Source organism: Diabrotica virgifera, chromosome 10 (assembly GCF_917563875.1).
Source record: "Diabrotica virgifera virgifera chromosome 10, PGI_DIABVI_V3a".
Taxonomy (NCBI): Eukaryota; Metazoa; Arthropoda; class Insecta; order Coleoptera; family Chrysomelidae; genus Diabrotica; species Diabrotica virgifera.
This window is the reverse complement of record NC_065452.1, coordinates 141,469,550-141,492,818: the sequence shown is the minus strand read 5'-3', so window position 1 is coordinate 141,492,818 and position 23,269 is coordinate 141,469,550. Positions and strand designations below refer to the sequence as shown.

At 33.2% G+C, this 23,269-nt stretch overlaps 2 protein-coding genes across 2 annotated transcripts in view; one reads left to right on the top strand and one right to left on the bottom strand.

Moving 5' to 3' along the window:
- The window catches only part of LOC126893241 (GILT-like protein 1), a 43,807-nt gene extending 26,413 nt beyond the window's left edge, over nt 1-17,394 (bottom strand). Inside the window, exon 1 of the mRNA XM_050663230.1 lies at nt 16,965-17,394. Coding sequence (XP_050519187.1) covers nt 16,965-17,237 — 273 coding nt within the window. The 5' untranslated portion in view covers nt 17,238-17,394. The remainder of the gene's footprint in view (nt 1-16,964) is intronic.
- Nucleotides 17,395-17,833: 439 nt separating this feature from the next.
- The window catches only part of LOC126893239 (tyrosine-protein kinase CSK-like), a 138,115-nt gene continuing 132,679 nt past the window's right edge, over nt 17,834-23,269 (top strand). The window contains exon 1 of the mRNA XM_050663225.1: nt 17,834-17,992. The gene's annotated coding sequence lies outside the window, so the exon portion shown is untranslated. The remainder of the gene's footprint in view (nt 17,993-23,269) is intronic.

Sequence of the window (23,269 nt, the reverse complement as noted above, 5' to 3'; positions counted from 1 at the left end):
TGATAAGACAAGAAGAAAACCAGTAGAGTTTAGAAAGGGAGATAGGGTAGTAATAAGAAGTTCAAAAGATAATTATTGGCGTAAAGCAATTGTGTTAGAAAAGACCAATGAACCTAGATCATATTGGGTGAAAAAAGAAGATAACAATAAAATTATTAGACGGAATTCACACCAAATGAAACATTCATACACCACAACACTTGGAAAAAGAACTCATTTTAGAACCCGAGTTGTACCCTGATATTCAGTCACAAAGTGTTCATAAAGATACCACTCACATTAACGTAAATGATAGTGTCAATAGAACCATTAGTTGCCCAAGCCCAAATGTAAAATCAGTACCTACATTGAGTCATAACGTCAACCCAAATATTGAGACTTCTAACAGTTATAAGACCAGAGTTAGTCGTAATATATCTATATATACATATATATATACATATATATAAATATATATATACCCCTTATAGATATCGATCTTAGGGGAAAGGTGTTTAATATATATAGCTGTGTAACAGCGTAGCAAGGGGCTGCGTGCTAGACATGACATGGCTAACTTTGAGCCAGTCAACATTGTTGTCACTTGTATGATTTATTGTATGTTAGATATTTTAATAAGTTTTATAAAAATATAAGTTTACTCAGTACTATGATTGTTTGACTTGTAACCCATTAAATAAAGTATTTTAAACAATGGTCATATTATTGTCTTTCAATAAATTATGGGATATATCAGATTATTATTAACATCCTAAGTGATCTAAACTTTGTTGCAAACACAGGCTAAACACAGTTGCTCGAAATGACATAGGACATACTGTAGTTTACCTCCAAGGTCCAGATTTGGAAAACATTTTACGATATAAATATTTTAAAGATATTCAAAAAAGACTGGAATAGGGAACTTGCAAAAATTTTTAAATATTAAAATGATATTAAAAAACATAAGGTAACATGATCTTAAAACGCTTGCATGCGAAAAAAACAAATATTTTTAACCCGTACGCTAATTACGACGTTTTGAAAATGCTATAAAATTCAAATATCTTAGGAGGCTCTTGAACGTCCTTCTATTGGTTCGACGTCACCGGCCACGGTAAACCGGCGGAAACAACGCGATTAAGGTAGGTATCACGGGTATATTACATTTTAATCGTCTTTAATGAAAAATTCCTAGGTATTATTTATGTTCATCTTATATATTGTAATAAGTAGTTCCCCAATCAGCTTAGTTTTAAACTGAAATTGATAAAGTTGAGTGCTACCTTGTAAAGAGTTTAAAACGCATAATATGACGGACGAGGGTTTTTCAAAAGGTCAATCTGACTAACTTACCTACCGTTGATGTCTTCATCGTGGCAACTTTTATAAAAAGTAGTAAAAGCTATTCTATTGGAGAAATGCGAGGTGTCAAGGCAAATAAGTAAGAGTTATTAATAAGCATGTTTAAACCGTTTATAACAATAGTTTGGTACCATTATATTATAGTACTTATACGGTTTACCCCGTGGGTTTGATCTACCTACCTCTAATCGAAGGATTTCGTATATCCTGGAAAAGATTACGGTGTAATTTGCATTATAATAAAGATTATATTTTATTGTAATGTTTATTAGTACCTACTGGAGCCTTTCATTATTGTGTTCAAAGCCTTCTGAGAAAAGATTATGGTGATTAGCAGCAACAAAATCCTTCTTTACAAAGTTAATAATACGCATAAATAAGAAGAATCATTATTGTAATTTTACAAGTTAATATCTTTATCATCTCAGCTTATACTTACACCGCATCCCTCGGTAGATCGCAAGCTATAGTAGAAACCCGACTGTAGACCGCATACTATAGTAGCACCAATACTTTTTAGTTACTCTTACTTTTATTACTAAAAGTTTTGTTTATTTTTAAGTTACTTGTTTCTTCTTTGTTCTTCAACACAAGAAACGAACAAAGTAATTTCATAAAAAAGAACTTTTTGATACATGTCAACAGAGATAAAATGTTAATATTTTGCCTGTCACAGAAAAAATCATTTTTGCCACATAGTAAAACAAGATATTTCAACTATATTATTTATCTATGGGCAAACTGCATTAAATGCAATGGCCCACCCCGAACGGACAAACGATACGAGTGGCCTGTGACGTCAGACCTCAGGTCTTGCTTTTGAAGTTGTTTAAAACGGAAATTTTAGGCGCGGAACTTTGATTAGATGTTGTACGTACACTATTCATTGTTAAGACGTAATATTTTGAATATAACATTTTAAAACATAAATTAACAATTTTATGCAAAAAAAATTTTTAGTGCAAGTTCCCTATTACAGACTAGTCAAAACAGCTTGTTTAAATTTTCTCTATAGTACAAAGAATTTATAGTAACCGAACATAATGCTACTCGTTCTAAACAATGATTCATGTAAAAAACATTTCAAAAGAAATCAGTCAATATTTGTAAGAATCGTGGCAGATCTGTACTTTAAGTTCTAACTGAAATCTGCATCCCTTCTCCAGCTTGCGCTCAGCTCACGTCTATTCCTATATGTATGTCTATTCCCGTCAGAATGTAAAGATTACACATAAATAATTGAAATGTGACTTCTAATTTCTCATATAATTCTATCTGGTAGTATTATAGTCCAGAGAAATAAGGTTTTTGTCGGGACACTTGAGCAGCCAGGTTGCAAATGGATTTTTTGGGTACTATATACCTAATACATTATAAATACAAAAATGCCCGTCACAGTTCGGACGAGAAAATTAGTTATTAACAAATAAGTCTCAAAAATGTCAGTTTTTTCGTTTAAATCGCTACAGGTAAAAATATGGTAATTAAATATCTTATTTATAATATTCTTCTTTTTGTAGATGAGCCAAGGTTTAAAATGGCACTTTTTGAATTTTGGTCCGATCCTTTTTTGTTTCGGAAAGTGCAAAATAAGACTAAAATTTCAAAAATAAAAAATGTGCTAGAACTTTTGTGAAAATGGCCTTAAGACTTTCATATTGCACGAAAAGTTTAGTCAAACTTTCCGTATAATGCACAAAAAATTTTAAGATGATTCTTCAATTAGTTTAAATTTTATTCAATTTGTTTATCGCAAAGAGCTTTTTTTCGCAATGTTATTGTTCAGAAAATAATAATGACATAGCAATTCTGTGGAAACCACATGCAAGAATAATAGTTATATTTTTAAAGTATTGAAAAAAATCATTAAAAAGTCGTTTTTATCACTCCGAAAAAAGTTTAGTAAAATAGAGTCATTTTTGGCTTCTAAACAATTTGAATAAATTTCTTAATATTGACTATAGAGTAAATCTACATTAGGATTTCAAAAGCTGGTATTTTTATACGAATTTTCAGGACAAAAACTTTTTGCCTGGGTTAATTAGGTTCAAAGTTAGCCACTTTTTTTATTTAATTTTCAGTTACTTCCATATACATCAAATTCTCCTGTAACAGTGTTAGTTACCATACTACTCCGAAAAGGCTTGGCCGATTTTTATAAAATTTTACACGTTTATCCTGTAGGACGTTGAAGAGGTTTTAATCTATTTTTTATACCCATGAGTTATAAGGGGGTTGCCCCCCTGACATTTTTTTAAATTTTTTTGGACAACATTATCTGCCTTAATTTTATATGATGTAGAAATAAAAAATACATACAACCCTTAATTTTCACTCTTTTATCACCAACCCCTATTTGTTAATAGCCATCTATATATTTACATCTATAAAATTCTCCTGTCACAGTGTTAGCTTCCATACTCCTCCGAGACCGCTTGACCGATTTTTATGAAATTATATATGTATATTCGGTAGGTCTTAGAATCGGTCGTAATCTATTTTTCATATCCCTGAGTGATAAGGGCAGATCCCCCTAACATTTTGTAACGTTAGGTGGGGTTTTGTGTACATAACGTACTCTATAAGACTACGAGTACATACAAATTAAAAAAATTATGATCAAAATCCATCAACAAGTTCCAGCGATATTACTCGCAGCATATGTTTGCAGAATCAGTGTCATTTTTTGAGTGCACGTATTTTAGTAATTCCCCTCCACCAACCACGAATTAATTCCGTTCGGACATTTTAAAGCTTTATTAACCACTCTGTTGAGGTTCACAGTTTACTCAAACTTTTACACATAACCTATATATCTTCAACTTCAAAATGGCTCTAGTTAAGTTGCTTAATTGTTATAAACAAAGTAGCCGTCAATTAAATAAAAAAGTGGCTAACTTTGACCGTAATTAACCTAGCCGAAAAGTTTTTCTTTGAAAATTCGTATAAAAATATAAGTTTTTCAAATTCCATTGTAGTTTTAGCCTGCAGTCAATATTAACAAAGTTGTTCAAATTGTTTATAAGCCAAAAATGACTATTTTAGTAAAATGTTTTCTGAGTGATAAAAATGACTTTTTAATGATTTTTTTTAAATACGTTGAAAATATAATAATCTTCTTTCATGTTGTTTTCATAGAGTTGCTGTATCATTAAGTATTATTTTCTGAACAATAACATTGCGAAATAAAAGCTCTTTGGGATAAACAAATTGAATAAAATTTAAACTAATTGACGCATCGTCTTAAAATTTTTTGTGCATTGTATGGACTGTTTGAGTCAACTTTTCATGCAATATGAAAGTCCTAAATTCATTTTCGCGAAAGTTATAGCAAATTTTTTATTTTCGAAATTTTACTTTTATTTTGCAATATCCGAAGCAACAAATAATCGGACCAAAATTCAAAAAAACGCTATTTTAAACCTTGGCTTATCTACTAAAAGAAAAATATTATAAATAAGACATTTAATTACCCTATTTTTACCTGTAGCGATTTACATGAAAAAACTCTCATTTTTGACCCTTATTTGTTAATAACTAAATTTCTCGTAATAACTGTGACGGGCATTTTTGTATTTATAATGTATTAGATATATAGTACCCAAAAGACCCATTGGTAACCTGGCTGCTCAAGTGTCCCGAACATGGTATATTTTTGCCTTATTTCCCTGGTGTATTAATGTGACTAAACAACTGCATAACAATATCTACAACAAACATTATCTCAATACAGTAATTAGATCTTAATTTAACACATTAACCGCCACATCACATAAAAATGTTTTGTTTTTGCCTTAAGACTCCACGTTCAGAATCTCAATGTTAATGTGAATTATATTTAACTCATAGAATGCCTGGTCCAAACAGGGTGTGAGTTAAATACAACTCACGTGGCGTTTAATATGTTAAAATATGTTTAAGGAAACTTCAGGAAAGTTCGTTCACTTCAAATTAAGCTTAATAATTAAAAAGCAGATATACTTAAGTGTAAATAACAATGTCACCTACAATAGATTATGTACATTTCCTGTTCAAATATTAATACATATATTCATATTTATTTCATTCCAAAATATAATGAGTTGTTTAATACTTAATTATGTATGAACTGATTAGAGAAGTTATGATTATAAGTAATAAAATATTTGACACTGAAAACGTTTGTTTTCTATACTTCCACAAAATGTATTACAACTATGTGACTACAGCTATTTTGGCAGAGTGCCTTTCTCAAGTGATTTAGATTACTATGGGTTTGCCTTTTTAAAGTCTTTAACTGAAGAGGTTGAGGAGTGGGGAGCTGTTTGTCTCGAGTTGGTAATTCAGAATTATATCTCTATTTTTCAATTTATTAATTTCCATAGATTCTAATAAAGATAGCTTAAGGCCTTTATTTTGAATATGCAGAATTTGAAACTGTTCATTAAAAGAATGATTATGATCTAGAAGGTGAAGTGCGTATGTAGAAGTGTCTGTTTTTCTATTGTTGAAAGCCCGTTTGTGTTCTGCTATCCGTTTGTCAAAGGTTCTGCCAGTTTGACCGATGTAAGTTTTCGAACAGTCACCACAAGTTAGTTTGTAAACACCACTCTGTAGTTGTTTGTAAACACACAATAAGAGCCGAAAGAGAAAACAACTACAGAGTGGTGTTTACAAACTAACTTGTGGTGACTGTCCGAAAACTTACATCGGTCAAACTGGCAGAACCTTTGACAAACGGATAGCAGAACACAAACGGGCTTTCAACAATAGAAAAACAGGCACTTCTACATACGCACTTCACCTTCTAGATCATAGTCATTCTTTTAATGAACAGTTTCAAATTCTGCATATTCAAAATAAAGGCCTTAAGCTATCTTTATTAGAATCTATGGAAATTAATAAATTGAAAAATAGAGATATAATTCTGAATGACCAACTCGAGACAAACAGCTCCCCACTCCTCAACCTCTTCAGTTAAATACTTTAAAAAGGCAAACCCATAGTAATCTAAGTCACTTGAAAAAGGCACTCTGCCGAAACAGCTGTAGTCACATAGTTGTAATAAAGTTTGTGAAAGTATAGAAAACAAACGTTTTCAGTGTTTTATTGTTAAATAAAATATTTATTCAATAGTATCTTCTCACCAGTTTTTCCAGTAAGAAACATATTGAACCAAAATAGATTACAGCAGTATGGATTATGACAGTGGAGTAGATAAAGTAAGAGTTATGAACAATAAGAACACATTACCCAAGAAGAGTTTTTGACTAGAATATTTAGGGTACATTTATGTTTGTCGATTTTTCACAACATTGTATTGAAATTTATGTTTATATGGAACTAGTCACAGTTAGATTGTAATGACAATTACATATTTTATCTAAAAATACTTATTGTTTCTATTTCCATTCCAGAGATCATTCTCAAAAGATTAATGAAATAATGTGTTTGTTATGTAAAACGGTTGTGTATAACCGCTAGATGTTGTTTGCATTGAAAGAGATATTGAGGGTGGATAATTGGAAGAGAGCAGCCAGGGACAGAGATATGTGGAGGCAGATGCTGGAGGAGGCCAGGGCCCAACTTAAGATGTCGGAGGGAGAAGAGATAGAAGAGAGAGTATTAATAGTAATCTTGTCAAGATGAAACAAAATATGTTGGATGTAAGTACAGTACAACCTGCCACATCCGGACCTGTCATATCCGGACCTCCCCGTAGATCTACCAAAATCTACCGAGAAAGGCTGTTGGACGCACCCTCTCATCCCGACCGAAAAGAACTAAAAGATGGCGAAATAATATATTATAGAATCTATAAAACGTTTCTATCGACGAAAGTTATTGACAGCGTTGATTACTGGAATGTATGAAGGAGAAAACGTTTCAGAGACTATAAAAGAAGTGGTCTTGATATCCGGATTTTTTCATATCCGGATCGGTCTGTCGTCACAGTGACCCGAATATGGCAGGTTTTTCTGTATATGAGAGCTTAGAAAAGCTATTGTATAACAAAACAGTAATTAGACAAGAATTAAAATTTGGCAACAGCACTACTCATTATGAGGTATCCTAGAAATGGTCCTGAAAACCATTATTTTTTATTTATATTAACGATCCAAACATGTAACACAATGCTAAATATACACTCTTTACAGATGACACTAGGTTGGCCTACCCAGCAGATAATATTGAGGATATGTTGGAGGATTCTATCTGACCATTGCTGCTACTGTCTCCGTTGGCTCCACAGGCTGTCTGTCAAATTCTTCATTTAATAAGCTGTCAAAGTACTTTCTCCATCTCTTTTTGTCACGAAAAGGATGTCAATTGAGATGGAGAAAGTACTTTGACAGCTTATTAAATGAAGAATTTGACAGACAGCCTGTGGAGCCAACGGAGACAGTAGCAGCAATGGTCACCAAAATAACAAACGAGGAAGTGGCTCAAGCGCTTCAAAAAATAAAAAAGGAAAAGCGGTAGGACCAGATGATATTCCTGGGGAAGTATGGAAAGCATTGAGAGAGACAGGAATAAGGTGGCTAGCAGGTTTATTTAATAGAATTATGGAAGTTGGACAAATGCCAGACGAATGGAGAAGCAGTATACTAGTACCTGTCTACAAAAACAAGGGAGATATACAGCAGTGTACAAACTACAGGGCTATAAAACTAGTAATTGATAGACGGATACGTGAAGAGACCGATATATCCGAGAATCAATTGGCTTTATGCAGGGCAGATCAACAACAGACGGAATTTTCATTATAAGGCAGTTGATGGAAAAATACAGGAGTAAAGAAACAAACGCTCATATGGTATTCATTGATCTTGAGAAAGCATATGATAGAGTTCCTCGAGAGATTCTGTGGTGGGCACTCAATAAGAAAGGAGTCCCTGGTGCATATGTAAAGATAGTGAGGGATATGTATGAGGGAGTAACGACTAGTGTTAGGACAGGTGTGGGAGAGACTGATAAATTTCATGTGAAAGTAGGATTGCACCAAGGCTCGGTGCTTAGTCCGTATTTATTCTCATTAGTTTTGGACCAGATAACAGCGAAACTACAGGGTAACATTCCATGGTGCTTAATGTATGCTGATGATGTCGTGTTAGTAGGAAATATTGAAAGAGACTTAGAACAAAAACTGGAACAGTGGACACGAGCTCTGGAGGAAAAAGGTTTAAAACTTAGTAGGACAAAGACGGAGTATTTGGAATGTTCATTTAAAGATGGAGTTACTACAAATAAAATGGTAACTTTGGATGGTGAACTGATTGTAAAAAGCAATAGTTTTAAGTACCTGGGATCAGTATTACAGAGTAATGGAGAAATAGATGGAGATGCATGCAGTAGAATTAGGGCTGGATGGATGAAGTGGAGGGAAGCGAGTGGTGTGTTGTGTGACAGAAAAGTTCCAATGAAGCTGAAAGGAAAATTCTATAAAACAGCCATAAGACCGGCTATGATGTACTGAACTGAATGTTGGGCAGTGAAAAAGAAAGAGGAACAACGAATGCATGTGGCGGAGATGAGAATGCTTAGATGGATGAGTGGAGTGACAAGGATAAAATTAAAAATGAGTATATTAGGGGAAGTCTAGGTGTGGCACCAATTGATGCCAAAATGAGAGAGCATAGGTTGAGATGGTTTGGTCATGTTCAACGTCGAGACGTTAATCATCCAATACGAAGAGTAGCTGAAGTGCAGATTCCTGGAAGGAGTAGGAGAGGAAGACCAAAGAAGATGTGGGGGAGACGAGTAGGCAGGACATGTTGGTAAAGGGGATTAATATTGATATGACCCAGGATAGAATTGTGTGGAGAAATGCAATTAGGGAAGCCGACCCCGCATAGGGATAAGGCAAAGAGAATGATGATGATGTTGGAGGATTCTATGGTGGCACAGCACAGAACTGAGCAATGGTTTGCTGAAAATAGGCTGGTTCTTAACAACAATACAAGTAAACAAGTGATTTTCGCGATGAGATATGTGAATGATATGAATGATGGAGTAGGCAAGGGCGAGATTGGATTTTTAGGAGTTCTGTTGCATCCAAACATACAGTGGAGCCCACATCAACAGGTAATCACCCAATTAAAATACAGTATAAACATTAATCACAGGAGATTTATAACCTAACCTAAAGTAAATTTAAAAAATTTAGTTATACAAACTAGGAACATTAAACAAGGATATCAAGTTATCACACACAGTTTTTAAGCTGAGCTTTAAATTCATTTGGAAAACTATAACAATCTAAACCTTCCGAATATTGGTTAGCAAACCTAGGTGTTCTGGACATGAAGGAGTTGTGTCCGTAGTTAGTGTGATGGGGTCTAATGTAAAAAGGTTGATTTAGCCATGTTTGTCTACTGGGAACATGGAGGCTAATTTTCTCCAATAGTTGAGGACCAAAATTATTGGAGTGTAGTATGTTATAAAACATTGTGAGATCCTTATGCATGCGTCGGATTTGGAGAGAGGTTATGTTGAGAGACTTTTCTATATTAGAATACCTAGTTAATTTCATCAACCCTCTGGTTTTGTTTAAATACAACAAATCTTAAGAACTTGTGCTGAACTCTCTCAATAGCCAGAATATGGGTTTTATAGTGTGGAGACCAAACACATGAACAGTAATCTAGGTGAGGTCTCACAAGTGAACAATACAATATTTTTATGGATGGGATATTTAGAAAGTCTTTAGCACAACATTTGATAAACCCTAAAAGTTAAAGTGATTTTGAGACAATAGATGAGATATGGGGGATGTAGGATAAGCTGGAATCGAGCACAACACCTAGGTCTTTTATCTGAAATACAGAGTCTAAACTTGTGCAAAAAACTAAATAAGTCTCCTTATTTTGAGAAAGTTGTCAATGTCAGGTTTACTACATATCACTCCATATTCTGCTCACATCTTTCATACTCGACTCTGGGGTCATGTAGCTGACACAGAGTATTTGGTCTGCAGAGAAAGGCAGTGAGGGTATTTGCTGGTTTGAGATTTACAGAGGCCTGTCGTCAGGCTTATGAAAAGCTTCTATTCATGAAGAGGAATATCAATAAAGTCATGAAGATCAGCCAGCCACAATACTAGGCACAAGCCAAATATGATACCAGCATATTGACATTTGAAAAGGTGTCAAAATGGACCAGCTTATTGGGCAATAAAATGTTTTAATGTTCTTCCTTGGAATATCAGAAATTTACCTGAAAGGAAATTCTTTTTACACTATTCAGGAATATCTTCATAATTTTAATTTTGATTGAATTTTGTGTAAATATATGACATGATAAAATAGAACTGGACATAGAAGCTGGAAAGATAGGCCTTAATATGAATTATTACAGCCAGACCTGCAGAATCATAACAAATACAGATGAGGACATCACAATGAAGATCAGACAAGATACAATAGAACAAGTTCACGATTATACAGGGTGTTTCATTGGGAAACGGAAATACTTTAATGGTGAATAGAGGTCACCGAGCCGGTTATAGATATAGTACATTTTTTGCCCTACCGACTTTTATAACCGAGTTACAAGGTGTTTTATATATTTTGCCCATTTCTTTCCTAAGCCATAACTTTAGAACCACCCTGTATACTTTTTTGATATTTGGTACACATATGTCTCATTCAAAACCCAAACGACCGACATACTAACCATAAGAAAAATCCAGGTCCGGATTAACAAAAATCATAAAGTAATTGTGACCTTAAAACAACACCCTGTATATTGAAATTTTGAAAATCTGTTTGCATATTTGAAAAGAGCACAAAAAAGTAAGTTTAATAGTTCGCTTCAATTTTTCGGCCAGACAATTTTATGACTTTAATTTTGAAATTATATTGAATTTTTTAAGAACTTTGACATTAAAAAGCAGATATTATTAACTTTTAGTTATAAATTATTAAAGTTAATGAATAAATACTCATTTTAAAAATAATCAATACTTATTTACCACATTGGAACGACCCAACTACTAATGACAAGAAAAATCCAGGTCCGGATTAAGAAAAAAATACAAAGTAATTGTGACTTTGAACCAACACCCTGTAAATTGAAATTTTAAAAATTTGTCTGCGCATTTTAAAAGAGCATGAAAAACTGTGATTAAAGGCCTATTTGAATTTTTTCGCCGTTGAGTTCATTACATCAATTTTGAAATTATATTGAAATTTTAAAGAACTCTGAGATTAAACACCAGGTATTGTTAACTTTTAATAATAATTTAATGTTAATGAATCAATACTTATTTTAAAAATACTTAATACTTATTTACTACGCTGGCTTCATAGATTCTCTGGATTTGTAGCTATATGCACATCATTAAAAATTAGAATTACGAGAATTGGAATATTTTAATGATTTAGTAAAGAATTAAAAAAACTGCTAGGTATATCTAATAAAACAAAAATTCGTTACAATTCAACAATTTAACATAAATTAAAATATTTGAACTATAACAGTTGCTCAAAATGTCCGCCATTTTGTTCGATGCATTTCCTTGCTCGTTTTAAAATATTTCGAATCGATTTTCTAAGTACATTGGGATTGTTCTTCATTTTTCTGGTAGCTTCTTGTGGCCGTGACAGAATTAATCAATATGATTTCAAAATTGCCGTAATTAAATTATCTGCTCAAAAATTTGACATGCACCTTTTAACGCAGTTTTTATGCTCTTTTAAAATACACAAACAAATTTTCAAAATTTCAATATACAGTGTGTTGTTTCAAGGTCACAATTACTTCATATTTTTTTCTTAATTCGGACCTGGATTTTTCTTGTCATTAGTAATTGGGTCGTTCCAATGTGGTAAATAAGTATTGATTATTTTGAAAATGAGTATTTATTCATTAACTTTAATAATTTATAACTAAAAGTTAATAATATCTGCTTTTTAATGTCAAAGTTCTTAAAAAATTCAATATAATTTCAAAATTAAAGTCATAAAATTGTCTGGCCGAAAAATTGAAGCGAACCATTAAACTTACTTTTTTGTGCTCTTTTCAAATATGTAAACAGATATTCAAAATTTCAATATACAGGGTGTTGTTTTAAGGTCACAATTACTTTATGATTTTTTGTTAATCCGGACCTGGATTTTTCTTATGGTTAGTATGTCGGTCGTTTGGGTTTTGAATGAGACATATGTGTACCAAATATCAAAAAAGTATACAGGGTGGTTCTAAAGTTACGGCTTAGGAAAGAAATGGGCAAAATCGATAAAACACCCTGTAACTCGGTTATAAAAGTCGGTAGGGCAAAAAATGTACTATATCTAGAACCGGCTCTGTGACCTCTATTCACCATTAAAGTATTTCCGTTTCCCAATGAAACACCCTGTATATCTAGGTCAAATTATAAAACTTAACAAGGAAAACCAAACAGCAGAGATCAAAAGACCAGTTAGACTGGCATGTGGCAAACTAAGCTACATCCTTAAAAACAAAAGATATCCTCAACATCTTAAGACCAAGGTATACAATCAATGCATACTCCCTGTTCTCACTTATGGTTCCCAAACCTGGATGTTTAAAAAAGCAAATATCGACAAAATCATAACAATGCAAAGAGCAATGGAAAGACAAATGTTGCACATAAGACTAATGCATAAAAAGAGAAATGAGTGGACATTAGAGAATACAAAAGTTAGGGATGTTAGACAAGAAGCTGCAAAATTGAAATGCAGTTTTGCCAAACTGCTCATGAAGAGTTGGAATATAAAACTGAACATATTCAAGCCACTACAGTACACATAAAAACTAAAACTTTTGAAATAAATATAAGTTCAATATACTGCCCACCTGCACATTCCATTAAAAAAGAGCAGTATAGTCTGTTCGCTAAACTCAGACGCAACTTTCTAGATATTTTAGTCGGTAATTTTGCCAATTTTAGCAAAATTGGCAAAAAATAATTTTTAAATAGTTAATAATCACTAAATATTTAGTAATTTTGCCAATTTTTGCACAATTGTCAAAAAACAAAAAAAATATCGACTAAATTATCTAGCCAGTTGCGTCTGAGTTTAGCGAACCGACTATATAATGAATTCTTGAAAAGCTTATGGGAAAGGTTCATTATTGGAGGTGACTTCAATGCAAAGAACACACACTGGGGCTCTAGAATCACTACTACTAAGGGAAAGGAGCTTTTGTTAGCCATTAAAGAACAGATGTGTGAAGCACTATCAACTGGTAGACCAACCTACTGGCCTACGGATAGAAACAAGACCCCTGATTTAATAGACTTCTTTATTATTAAGAATATTTCAACTAATTTCATAGACATTGATGACTGTTGGGACTTAAATTCTGATCATTCCCCTATAGTACTAACCATGAGTGACAGGATTATTAAAAAACAAAGTAACCCCACATTAACAAATAAATGGACGGATTGGGTAAGTTTTAAGCTGAGCCTTGAAGAGAGAATAAATCTAAGTGTACCAATACAAAACGCAGAGCAATTAGATCAAGAAGCAGAATTGTTGGTGAACAATATCCAGCAAGCAGCATAGGAAAACACTCCTACACTGAAACCTAGGCTAAAAGGAAACAATTATCCAAAGGAAATAAGGAACATGATAATTGAAAAAAGAAAACTGAGAAGAATTTGGCAACAAACAAGGTCTCCTCAAGATAAGACTAAACTAAATCGTGCAAGTCAACAACTCAAAAGAACTATCCTACAATTAAAGAATGACTCGATTAATTCTTACTTACAGGAGCTAACAGATGACGGTAGTACAGATTATTCCTTATGGAAAGCTACTAAAAGACTGAAAAGACCTATTATGCACTCTCCTCCTATTAAACTAGAAAATGGTATTGCCTGGTTATAGATAAATGAGAAATTTAAAGCGATAGACCAAATAGTAATACAAATGGTAATACCATGGATTGGGTAATACCATTTGTATACCAATTGGTCTATCGCTTTAAATTTCTCATTTATCTATAACCGGGCAATACCATTTTCTAGTTTAATAGGAGGAGAGTGCACAATAGGTCTTTTCAGTCTTTTAGTAGCTTTCCATAAGGAATAATCTGTACTACCGTCATCTGTTAGCTCCTGTAAGTAAGAATTAATCGAGTCATTCTTTAATTGTAGGATAGTTCTTTTGAGTTGTTGACTTGCACAATTTAGTTTAGTCTTATCTTGAGGAGACCTTGTTTGTTGCCAAATTCTTGGCAACTCTGGTATTACCATTTGTACACCAATTGGTCTATCGCTTTAAATTTCTCATTTATCTATAACCGGGCTATAACTGGGCCAGAAGTAGTGCACAAAAAGCAGAGCTATTTGCCATACATCTTGAAAATACATTCAAACCAAATGAACCTCAAGGGGATGAAGAAAGATGGGAGGAACCTGTTCAATTAGAGGAAGAAATTTGGCTAACTACACCAAAAGAAGTGCTTGAAGAAATAAGGGAAAATATTAATCCGAAGAAAGCTCCGGGCTATGATCTAATTACGAGTGAGCTGTTGAAAAATCTTCCCGAAGAGCTATCGTAAAATTAACAAACCTCTTTAACAGTGCATTCAGATTAAAATATGTTCCAATGATATGGAAGATGGCGGAAGTCATCATGATTCCTAAACCAGGAAAACCAGCACATGAGGTTTCGTCATACAGACCGATATCTCTGCTTCCTGTAATATCGAAGCTGTTTGAGAAACTGCTCCTCAAGCGAATAAAACCAATTATTGAAGCAAGAAATTTGATACCAACACATCAATTCGGATTTAGAAATAAGCATTCAACAATTGACCAGGTGCACAGAATCACAAATATTATCGAAAGATCCCTAGAAGAAAAGAAAGTATGTTCAACTGTATTCCTTGATGGAATGATAAAGTCTGGCATGAAGATTTAACATACAAACTGAAATGTTTTTTACCTGTACAGTACTCAAAACTTTTACAATCATACATAAAAGAATGACATTTTAGAATTTAGCAAGAAGACTGTTTTTCAGACTTAAAAGAAATTAGAGCAGGTGTTCCACAAGGCAGTGTGTTGGGTCCGGTCCTATACCTACTATACACATGTGATACACCTGAACTGGAAGACAACACAGTTGCCACCTTTGCTGATGATACAGCTATTCAAGCAGTAGGGACGACAAGTGAAGAGGCGACCAACAAGGTCCAAATAGCAGTTAACCAAATCCATAAATGGACACAAAAATGGAGAATCAGGGTGAATGAAGCTAAATCTGTCCATGTTAATTTCACCAACAAAAAAATACAATATATACCAGTTATAATCAACAATATCCAAGTACCATATGCAGATACTGCTAAGTATTTGGGTATAACATTAGATGCAAAACTACGCTGGAAGGTGCACGTTAAGAAAAAAAGGGAAGAACTAAATATAAGATATAAAAAAATGTATTGGCTAATTGGAAGAAACTCCACATTGTCGATGCATAATAAGTTACTAATTTACAAACAAATATTGAGACCTGTATGGACTTATGGATGCCCACTATGGGGGTGTACTAGACCAAGTAATATAACAGTAATACAAAGATTCCAAAACAAAATACTCAGAAATATTGTAGATGCTCCTTGGTATGTGACAAACAGTGATCTCCATAAGGACCTAGGAATGGAAACTGTGGATATAATCATCAAGAAGATGGCAGGAAGTCACGAGCAACGACTTCATATGCACGAGAATATTGAGGCAATCCAGCTCCTCGATACTACTGGGCAAGTTAGAAGACTGAAGAGGACAAAGCCTTATGAACTAGTTTAAGTGATAGGTGATAGTGAAAAGCAGAGCATAGTGCTTGTGCGTGTTAGTGTGTATGCTAGAATAGTACACTATCTTGTTAGGTTAGATAAGAGACGCTATAGGGTAAGCTCTTAATTTTAAGGAACAGTAATAATTTAGGTTAGATTAAAATTGCTCATTGGTCAAGTATGACCAGATTGTAATTGTAATAATCATCATCGTAGTGATTATGGAAAAAAAAGTTTTGCCAAACACAATATAAGACAAGAAGAAGACTGATAGAACAAAATAATTATAAATCGGAGACCGTGGGAATAAACACGAAGAAAAGGAAGGCCCCCAAATGAGATGGGCAGATGATATCAAGAAGCATGTGGGTTCTAGGTGGATGACTGTAGCGACAGACAGAGAAGAGTGGAAAAGGATTGGAGAGGCCAATGTCCAAAGATGGACCAAAGAAGGCTAACTAGATACATATACCTCGTCCAATTTACTTACCGCTGCAAGTCATCCGCGCCATAGCCTGTGACACGATACCAACACGAAATATCTAGGCGGTAGGTGTGTTCCCCTTTAGAATCATTTTGATTCTAAAAAAGAACACACCTACCGCCTAGATATTTCGTGTTGGTATCGTGTCACAGGCTATGGCGCGGATGACGTGCAACGGTAAGTAAATTGGAAGAGGTATAGATATGACATGTTTAAGATTTTATATATTTTTAACATGAATGAACAGTATTGAGGACTTGATGGGAAATTTTTAATCATAACATAATATTGTAGTAATTTAAGACACTAAAGTCACATATCAATTATAAATGTGGTGTAATCTAATAGTAGGCGTTTTTGGAAGGTTGATATTAATTCTTACCTTTGCTTTTCCATACGGGATGAAATCTAAGTCAATGTTATTTTTAAGTCGTTTAAATATGGGAAGCAATTGATATACCACGAAAAATCTCGAATCTGGACATAAAGCCTCATAATGAATGGATATTTTAACCCTCTCCAGTTCCTCATCTTTCTCCTCTTTATGCTTATTCTCTTCCTGATATTTTATAAAGTATTCCAGTGACTTCAATGTTATTATCATAACAAAGAGGATTGCTATGAGTTTTGTGTATTTAATCGACATTATAGCCATTTTTGCAGTTAATAAATAAAATTTGCAATATTTTTACCAATTCGGTGTGACTTTCTCTGATGCGATTTAGGAATTTATTGTGATAATTTAAAATTTAATGTAGTAAGTAATCACCGAATAAAATATTGGTTTATTTGACATTTGAAAAAAGATTAGAGTAGATAACAAAAACAAGGAAGGAGTATAGCGTATAGCTGGTTGCATAGTGCATAGTAATCGTAGTTCCACTGTATTTGGGTTCCACGGGTACCACAAATCGTTTTGTGGTAAAGTGCAGTTTTCTTCTTTTCTTCGTCAGCACAACACAACCAAACACAACTATACCTCGTCCAATTTACTTACCGTTGCACGTCATCCGCGCCATAGCCTGTGGCACGATACCAACACGAAATATTTAGGCGGTGGGTGTGTTCTTTTTTAGAATCAAAATGATTCTAAAGGGGAACACACCTACCGCCTAGATATTTCGTGTTGGTATCGTGTCACAGGCTATGGGGCGGATGACGTGCAACGGTAAGTAACTTGGACGAGGTATATCATTAATTTAGTTGCTCCTTGGTGGAGAAATTTTTTTTTCTGTGTTGTTTGACGTAAATGTCATTTTGTATTTCTGTCAATGTCAATCGAAGCCTAAAATAAAATGGTGGTTGTTATGCAGATAATACTATAGAAAATATGTTTTTTAAAGGAACACTTTTATTCATAAGAAAATATTATTAAAGGGACTATGTGCAAATATCAAACTTAGATAGATGGTAAGTGGTACTTGTAATATATACTAAATCACTTTTTCTAAATTGTTTATTAGGCCAACAATTGTGTACGAGTTAATCATCATCGTAATTACAAACATTATTCAGCTATTCATTGGTCAAATGTTTATAACATTGAAAAATACCGGAAATGGACATATTATCTAATTGTCTTACATTATATTATTTGTTAAAAGTGCAAATTAAGGATCTCTTTTTCTATTGAGTATTGAGTAACCCAACCAAATTAGCAAATTGAATAACATTAAATGGTTTGGCAATACCTATATACTCCTGCTTTTTTCAATACACTCAGTATGAAGTAATGTATTCTTATACTTTCTTTATCTACCTTTGCCAGAATTTTTACTCTGTTGTTATTAATTATAGTTATTCCAGGGACTTTCCAGTACCTCTTCCTATGTCTTTTTATGTGATCTGATTACTTTCTCCTTATATTTATCTACTTTTGTTAGTTGATATGTAGATTTCCAGTATTTGTGTTGTGGTTCTTTTTAATTTCATGCTATTAACACCTGGAAATCACACTAGATTGAATATGTGTAATACAATGTGTAATGTATAATTATTTCATTGTTGTTATGTGCATTTTTCATTTTTAGAACGTATGATGTTCTATCATAATTATTCATTCATTTGGAATATTTAACACTTTTATTTGTAGATTTTCTCTTTTTATTTTTGGTCCAGTTACCCCATTTCACGCTTGAAAGAGGTATTTTCCTTTTATGTTCATAGTGTTTGTTTTTCCTTAAAATGTGCAATTTTTTTATTCTTCTTCTTCAGATGCAAATCCACCAATGGATGTTAGCAATCACATTTTCCATTAACTTTCTGTTTCATTGCCTTATGTTTCGGAGCCAGGACATTTTCTTGCTCCCTATTCCTCTCTTGCCTTAAATTTTACCCTGGATTATAAGTTGAAGGAACTGGTATTTTTCGTTTCGCATGATGTGACCCAAATATGCCGTTTTTTTTTCTTTTCTTGATGTTTTCGAAAAGCTGACGTTCTTGGTTGATTCTTTTAAGGACATCTACATTTGTGACTTTCGCCGTCCATGGTATCTTCAGGATACGACCATAAAGCCACATTTCGCAGCATTTAGTAAACCTTAGTCTCAGTGTCTCAGAATTTTATGAAAGCTTGTCTAGCTTGCTCGATGCAACATTTTACTTCCCTGTCTGATACCCAGCATTCAAAAAGCCATGTTACCTGGTATTTAAATTTGCTCACTCTTTCAATGGACTTTTAGTATTCAGTGTTATGGTGGAGTTTTCAAATGCATCCAAGTTTCTGGAGATGATCATGAATTTGGTCTTTTTTGTATTAATCTCTAATCCCATTCGCTTACTATATTCTCCGATTATAGTGACAAGTTGTTGAAGATCTGCTATGTTGTCACAAATTAAGACAGCATATTGTGTGTTGTTGATCAATACCCCATTCATTTTGATTCCCATCTCTGCATCTTCCAAAGACTCTTGAAATATGGCTTCTTGAAGTTGAAATATGGAAAAAATTTTTGATTATTTTTCATTATTCTTCGTTTTTTTTAGTACACCGACCTGCAAAAATAACCTGATATAGTCGAACCTGCTTATTAGAATACGGGTTATAGGAATATCCTTCCTTAAGGATTAGAAATTTGAATCCTGAAACGTTTCTACTAGGCCACTAATGATCGGTTACTAGATTATCCTGGTTATAGAAATACATTTGCTTGGTACGAAGGCTATTCCATTAAGCAGGTTCGATTATACTAGTATACACTTTTCTAAGAAATTAATGCAAATTTCCTAAATCTGTTGTCTGGTTTGAGTGATTTTTTTAACACGTTCAGCCCCAGCATGGCATTATTTTTATGAGATCTGTAGACCGGAAATTAATTTTACTTAAATTATCAAATCGTCGCCTTAATACTATAACTTGATAACTCGAAATTAGTAGTTTTGAGATAAACGAGTTTAAAGATTTTAAAGATATTTGTGCTGCTACCATGATGTTAGTAAATAAGGAATTCATTCTGCGGCTCTAAAATACTGTTCCTTAACTTTTTGGCAACTGATCTATTTAGGAATATGGTGTAAATTTGTTTTCCAATATGGAAAAAAACATGAAAAATTAAAGTTATCAACTTTTAGCACTACCATAATGTTAACATTTGGTAATGTCGCATGTTGTGCTAAGTCGCATATAAGTGAACTTTTTAACACAACTAGTATTTTAAACATTATTTTGTTGAAAATTAGCCCTCTGCCATGGGGGTTGCCAGATCTGCTAACAATTCTCGAATTCTTGCATTAAAATGAACCGAATAAACAGATGGCAATTATGTGGTAAGTTCAATGGTTTCAGAGAAACACGTGCTAAAACTAGATAACTCGAGTTATCTAGTTATAGCATTCAGTGTATGTCGTATTCACGATTATTTCGATTAAATAATAGCTTGATAACTTATCTTGTCAAGTTTTAGCACTGAATATTAGTGGCATTTGAGTTTTATCAACTTTCGTCAATCATAAATAAATACTTAACCCGTTTGAAGTGAGATATCAAGTTTTTACACAATATGGAGGCAAATAAAATACATCTTGTGAACTAGTTATCTCAAAAACGTCAATTTTGGAGTTATCAAGTTATAGTACTAAGGCGACGAAATATGAGCCACAATATAATTTCCGTTCAAATTTATCATCATTTGTGTTTCATTTGTAGCAATAAAAGTGAGAAACACAGATGGCTCACCTGGTCTGGAGAGCAGATGTCGATGATTGTTGATGACTTGTTAGTTCTTATTTGACTAAATCAAGGCGTTGGGGGTTACTTACGAATATTGCAGTATTTTACAAGTAATTGTTGATTATATAACTTGAGAAGTGTTATAAACAGCTCAGTATGTCTTCTTTTGAAGCTGAATAAGCTCTGATAAAAAAACTATATGATGAAGTAATTTCAGACGAAGATATTAGTAACACTTATGGGAGTAGTGATTTATGAAATGCAGATGATTTTACAATTATAAAACAAACCTAAGCTTTATTTTTGTTTGGAATAAATATTTGTACAGGGTTATTCACTATATGTTGACCCACCTGTAAACCGCTTTATTCACAGAATTAGAAAAAAATGTAAAATACAAAAGTTATTTGATTTTTAAATTATGTTTTTTTGACTTATATATTATGAAGACCACACGGAAGAAAAGCGAAATGTCAATTTTTTATTATTTTCGGGTCAAAGCAGCAATATGTAGGTTTTTAGTAGTAGTTTTATGTGAGTCATTCAAACATGGGAAAAAGACGAATCCTCATAGCTTAAAACACGTTATAAAATTCTTCGTACAGGGAAGAAAGGCGAATGGTCCTGGCATAAATCCGAGAAAGGTGGAATGTCAGTGCTTGTCGAGTCATCGGGGGAGTACACGCCACATTTTGTTTACTAAAAACGTTAAATATGAAGCGTATTATTGTGCTCGGAAATGACGGATAGTGAAAGAGATGATACGGATCGCGAAAAAACACTAGAAAAAGGAAAATTACAGGTCGAATAAATGAAGAAATGAAGCGGTTAAGACAACAGAGCCATGAAACAGGTGACGATTGTCAATGTAGAGAGACTTAAGTGTTTTAAAACAGTAAATCAGCAAAACCGATAAAACATTAGAAACAATTTTAACCGTATGGTGCGTGATAAACAAAATATTTATTTGGCAGGCCTAATAACGTTAATGCCCATAAAGCAAAGAAGAGCCCGAGATGAAGCTACATCAAGATTGCATGATGCAACGTATTCTTTTAGAGTTAGAATAACGACTGACGATAAAACTACTGACGTCCCAGTTTGTTTTAAAGCTTTTCTAAGCCTTCATTGAATTGGTCGGAAGAGTCTTGAAAATATTCAAAAAAGTTTAAAAGCTACTGGTAGTCCACCAATTGACAAACGTGGAAAAAATCCAAAAAAACACGCATTACCAAAACAACAGCTAGATGAAGTTATTGAACACATAAGGTGTTTTAAAGGAAGAGAAAGCCATTATAGCTCTACTCTACTCTATAGTAAAAATAAAACTAAGAAAATGTACCTTCCGGATGACTTAAATATTAAGAAAATGTACACTATATACAAATCCGATAAGGGCGCTCCTGTGTCTTACGAAACATATCAAAAAATTCAACGATCTGGTCCACTTGAGTCAGTTTTGCACATCTGAGAGGGCTAGATGGTTCTATAGAGGCTTCCTTACAACAAAAACGTAAATAAAATGAGGAGAAAATAATAAAAGCTAGACAAATGAAGAACAGAAAAAAAATTGTTGTCATACATTTCGCTTTTTTCCCGTGTTTGTAGTGACTTGTGTTTACATAAAGCAATGTTTCTAAGTTTTGCATTTTATTTTAAATTCCGTTGATTAAATAATATGTTACAAAATAACTATGAAGACTACTTAAATGAAGAAGTACGCAAAATATTTAATTGTATGATGATAGTTAGGGTTTGAAAGTTAAAAATTCAATTTTCTCGAATTAACCTCTTTGTGACATTTCGCCATTCTTCCGTGTGGTCTTCATATCATACTAGTGACTTCATCCATCTGTGCGTGATGATGTAATCGACTATTTTTTTTAATGAGAATAGGTGTCGTGTGCTAGCTCATTTGAAAGGTTATTCAATTCCCTATTCAGTAATATAAACATTAACATGATTATTTATACAAGATGTCCAAAAAAAATTTTGAATTAAATTAATTGACACAAAAAGAAGAATGTATGTAATTTATTTAATTCAAAATACATTCTACTTGTGTCAGAAAACAGAAATAAATGTTTATTGAACAAATAAACATTACTTTTCACTTAAATTCAATGTTCAAGCTGCCACCCATCTGCCTCTTGGCAGTTTGAACATTGAATTTAAGCAAAAAGCAATGTTTATTTGAGAGAGAGAGAGAGAGAGAGAGAGAGAGAAAATTTATTGTTTCTAAAAATGAGTTAACATTTATAAAACACGTGGTATAGTACAAACACAGTACAAGATACATTAAATACTAACTATAAAACTTCCATAATAAAAAAAAATAAAAAAATAAAAAAAAGCCATCAATTAGCGCAACTGTCCTCAAAAAATTCCTCGATACTATAGTAACACTTAGATAATAAAAACTTCTTGATTGCTCTTCGGAATACAAAAATATTGCTTGAGGATCTTATGTTGAGTGGTAGGTGATTAAACACTTTCTTTCCAGTGTAAATAAATGATTT